Raw genomic sequence first — 3,466 nt, 5'->3', positions numbered from 1 at the left:
TTAATTCTTTTATATATATAAAAAAGACACATTTAGATGTTTAAAAAATAAAATATCCAATAAAATAATGAGTTAACTCATTCCAAGCTAGCAGAGCGGGGATCACTAGCTTGTTACAATTGCGTAGCTTTTAAAGGTTAACTTGTGTTTTTTTAGAATCTTTAGAATTTTTAGATACTTTCTTTTTATTATTATTATTACACCGCCCCCCAACCCCCCCATAAAATAAACTCCAGACACAGGTCACCAAAACTGCTAAATAATCAAAACGATAAAGATAAGTGCAATGCCCACAAAATGTGTGTTTAACTCTTCGAGTATCAATAATAGTGCACCAAACATTGCTCGCACTAATACCGTGTCATCCCTTAGAGGGTTAAATGTTCTGCGTTTAAATCCCCCGGCGGATTCGCCTTGTAGCCGGAGGAGCTGACAATCTACCGGTGTGATCAGTAATTCTTTTTGTTTGTTTAAAGTCCCAAGCAGGTTCACCCCCCCCCCCGATCATCAAGCTTAGGAAGCCCTACCTCTGCCTGAGCATGGTAGGAGTTAAAAGGTAAGGCAGCTGTATTGACAATGACTGCCTCCACCTGCGACCCCAGGCACTTTGCCTTCTTACACCTGTTGCCGGTCTGCTGTTCACCTGTAATTACGGCCGTGGAGGAGGCGATGGCTTTGATTTGGAGCCTCCGTTGAGGACCCTTTGATTGGCTGGAGATCCTCTGTTGGGGGTTGGAGACTGGAGACCCCCCAATGGCTTCCCGGAGAGGCTCAATTCCAAGGGGCTTTAATGCCGCGATAACCCAAGATCAGATACAAGGTGTGCAGGTGGCATCCCTGAGCAGGTGGTTTCTCCTTGCAGCCAGATAGCCCTGTGACCCCCCCCAGGGAGGCCACTGGGGCAGAACTGCATTTTTTGCCTCATTTTGTGAGGTTTAGCACCAGTCGCGAGGTCAGTAAACGTACACAAGGAACACCAGCAAAGGGCTGACAGAATTTCCTTTGGCCCCCAGCAGGTGACAACTTTAACCCAATGTGTGCCAGAAGGGGGTGCACACACAAAAAAAAGGAGGATAAAAAGGAGCCCAGAATCCCCTGCGATGTCCTACTCGGGGTCGAAAGACTGCTGGGTGCCATTGCATTCAGACCAAGTCCCCAAAGCATTGGTGTCTAAAGAGTTAACAAAGCCTCCTGAGTAATGGGACAGCTCCCCGGTCCCGGTGGCATGGAGCCTCCTGTCGGCCTTCCTCGGACAACACAGGAGCCGTTTGAAGGCCTTCCTGAAATCGGGGCTCCTGCAGTATATGATGGGATTAAAAGCCGAGTTGACGTAACCCAACCAGTTCAGGAACAAGAAGAGCTTGTCCGGGATGAGGTTCCTGTAGAAGACGTTGACTATGTTGGCCAAGAAGAAGGGCAGCCAGCACAGGGTGAAGGTCCCCATGATGATACCCAAAGTCTTTAAGGCTTTCTGCTCCTTGGCCGCCAGCATTTTGGAAAGCCTTCTTCTGCTGGACCTGGCGTGGCTCAGGGTCTGGTGGTGGTAGAACCTTCCTTCGCACCTGTCTATCTTCTTTAGCTGCTTCTTGGCGATCTTGAAGACCCGAGAGTAGACGAAGATCATGACCACCAGCGGGATGTAGAAGGAGATGATGGAGGAGGCAATGGCGTAGGCCCTGTTGGTGACAAAGTCGCAGCAGCCCGGGTCGTCGTAGCACCTCAGGGCCTCGGGGTCGTCGGTGTCCCTCCACCAGTGCATCATGATGGGCAGGAAGGACACCAGGGCGGAGATGGCCCACACGGTGCACACGATGCCCTTGGCCCTGGCCTTGGTCAGGAGGCTCTGGTAGCGGAACGGCGAGGTGATGGCTATGTACCTGTCTATGGCGATCACGCACAGGGTCTCGATGCTGGCGGTCACACACAGGACATCCACTGACGTCCAGAACTCGCAGAAGATGGAGCCGTAGAGCCAGCGGCCGCTCACCACCAGGGTGGCCCCCAGGGGCACCACGAACAAGCCCATGATGAGATCCGCACAGGCCAGGGAGGTGATGAACACGTTGGTCAGGGTCTGGAGCCGCTGGTTCCTGGTGATGGCCGCGATGACCATGATGTTGCCCAGCAGGATGAGCAGGATGATGGTGGCCATGAGAATAGCCATGCCAACTGTCCACTGCTGGGGCAGCTCTGGCATGGGGTACATGGGGCTGGCCAGGGTAGGGGCAGGGCTGCTCCTGTTTCTGCAGTCTGGGGACACCCAGCCGTCCCCCATGGTGGGTGTAGGTCCTGGGGTCTGAGCCCTAGCCCTGGAGGGGCATTGGATCGGTGCAGGGGGTCGGAAGCAAGGAGCAGCAAGGAAGGTGAGAAAGTGTCTACAGGGATCCTCCGCCCGGCACTGCTGGTAATTCTTAGTCCTGCGCCTCTGGAGTTCAGTGCCGTTGTCCGGGAGCGCGCTATGCTGACTGTGGCTCCTGCCGTGGAGCCCACTTTGATCGCTGTGGCTCCTGTGGCCCCCGCCGGTGCAGCCGTGCCGTCCGGGTCTCCGCTCCACCGGGAGCTCTGCATGATTCTGAGCCGGGCAGCCGATGGCGCGCCGGGGACTCTCCCCCAGCCGCCACTCATAGCCCAGCAGCCAATCTGGGTACAGTGAGGCGGGGCTGAGGTGAATCATTGGCACGCCCCCCTGTCACCTCGGAGATGTAAAGGGAGAGAGGGATGGGGTTGTGACTTCACATGCAGGGGTTAACTGCTGGGAGCGCTGCAGGGCTGAAGGGGTTAAATGCCCCAGCCTGCCCGCCCTGATCACACAGGGTGCAGACCAGGAGTGAGAAGGTTAATTGCCCCATCACCGGCCTGCCCCCGATCCCTCTATGGGGCAAAAGTCCACCCAGACTGGACCCTCGAGGGGCTTTTATTATATAATTCTGGGGCTATTCGGCCCCCCTGGGCAGGTGACTCGGGCACTTGCTCATTACTCTCAGCCAGCCTCTTACGCACCTCCTGTAGGGTACGGTCTCTTTTTGAACCCAGTACTCTGTATCCTGTGGACTACAACACCTATCATCCTCAGCCTGTCCTGCACTAGCCTGGCATATGATTTAACCATATAGCTGCCAAGTATTTTCATGAAGGGCTTTAGTGAACCCCTGTAACTTGCCCCACCAGGGGCAATAAATGTTTATTCGGTTCCCAGATCGGATCACGGATTGCAGAAGCAGAATTTCTGGGGTTAAATGGGTTTTTGGTGAACTTTTACTCATTAAACCTTTTTAAAAAGTAATCCTTGTTGCTGCTGCCCCATGGCAGCCCCTAGCTGAGAGTGATGATAGTTGAGGCGTTCTTCAACCTAATTTTACTGCCTCTGACACAGGTGAATCTTGTAGGAAACTTTAAAGGTGATAAAAAAATTAAACTTTTATTAAATTCTCATAAAAATCGATTTTTTTTTTACCCCAAGCAATTG

General features: G+C 53.0%; 1 protein-coding gene across 1 annotated transcript; it reads right to left on the bottom strand.

Moving 5' to 3' along the window:
• Nucleotides 1–698: 698 nt before the first annotated feature.
• On the bottom strand, nt 699–2,517 carry ADRB1 (adrenoceptor beta 1). The gene has a single exon (XM_053450923.1). The coding sequence runs from the start codon at nt 2,273–2,275 to the stop codon at nt 1,106–1,108; it is 1,170 nt and encodes a 389-aa protein (XP_053306898.1). The 5' UTR covers nt 2,276–2,517; the 3' UTR covers nt 699–1,105.
• Between the last annotated feature and the right edge of the window lie 949 nt (nt 2,518–3,466).

Source organism: Spea bombifrons, chromosome 11 (assembly GCF_027358695.1).
Source record: "Spea bombifrons isolate aSpeBom1 chromosome 11, aSpeBom1.2.pri, whole genome shotgun sequence".
In the NCBI taxonomy this organism is placed as follows: Eukaryota; Metazoa; Chordata; class Amphibia; order Anura; family Pelobatidae; genus Spea; species Spea bombifrons.
This window is presented reverse-complemented; position numbering and strand designations above follow the sequence as displayed.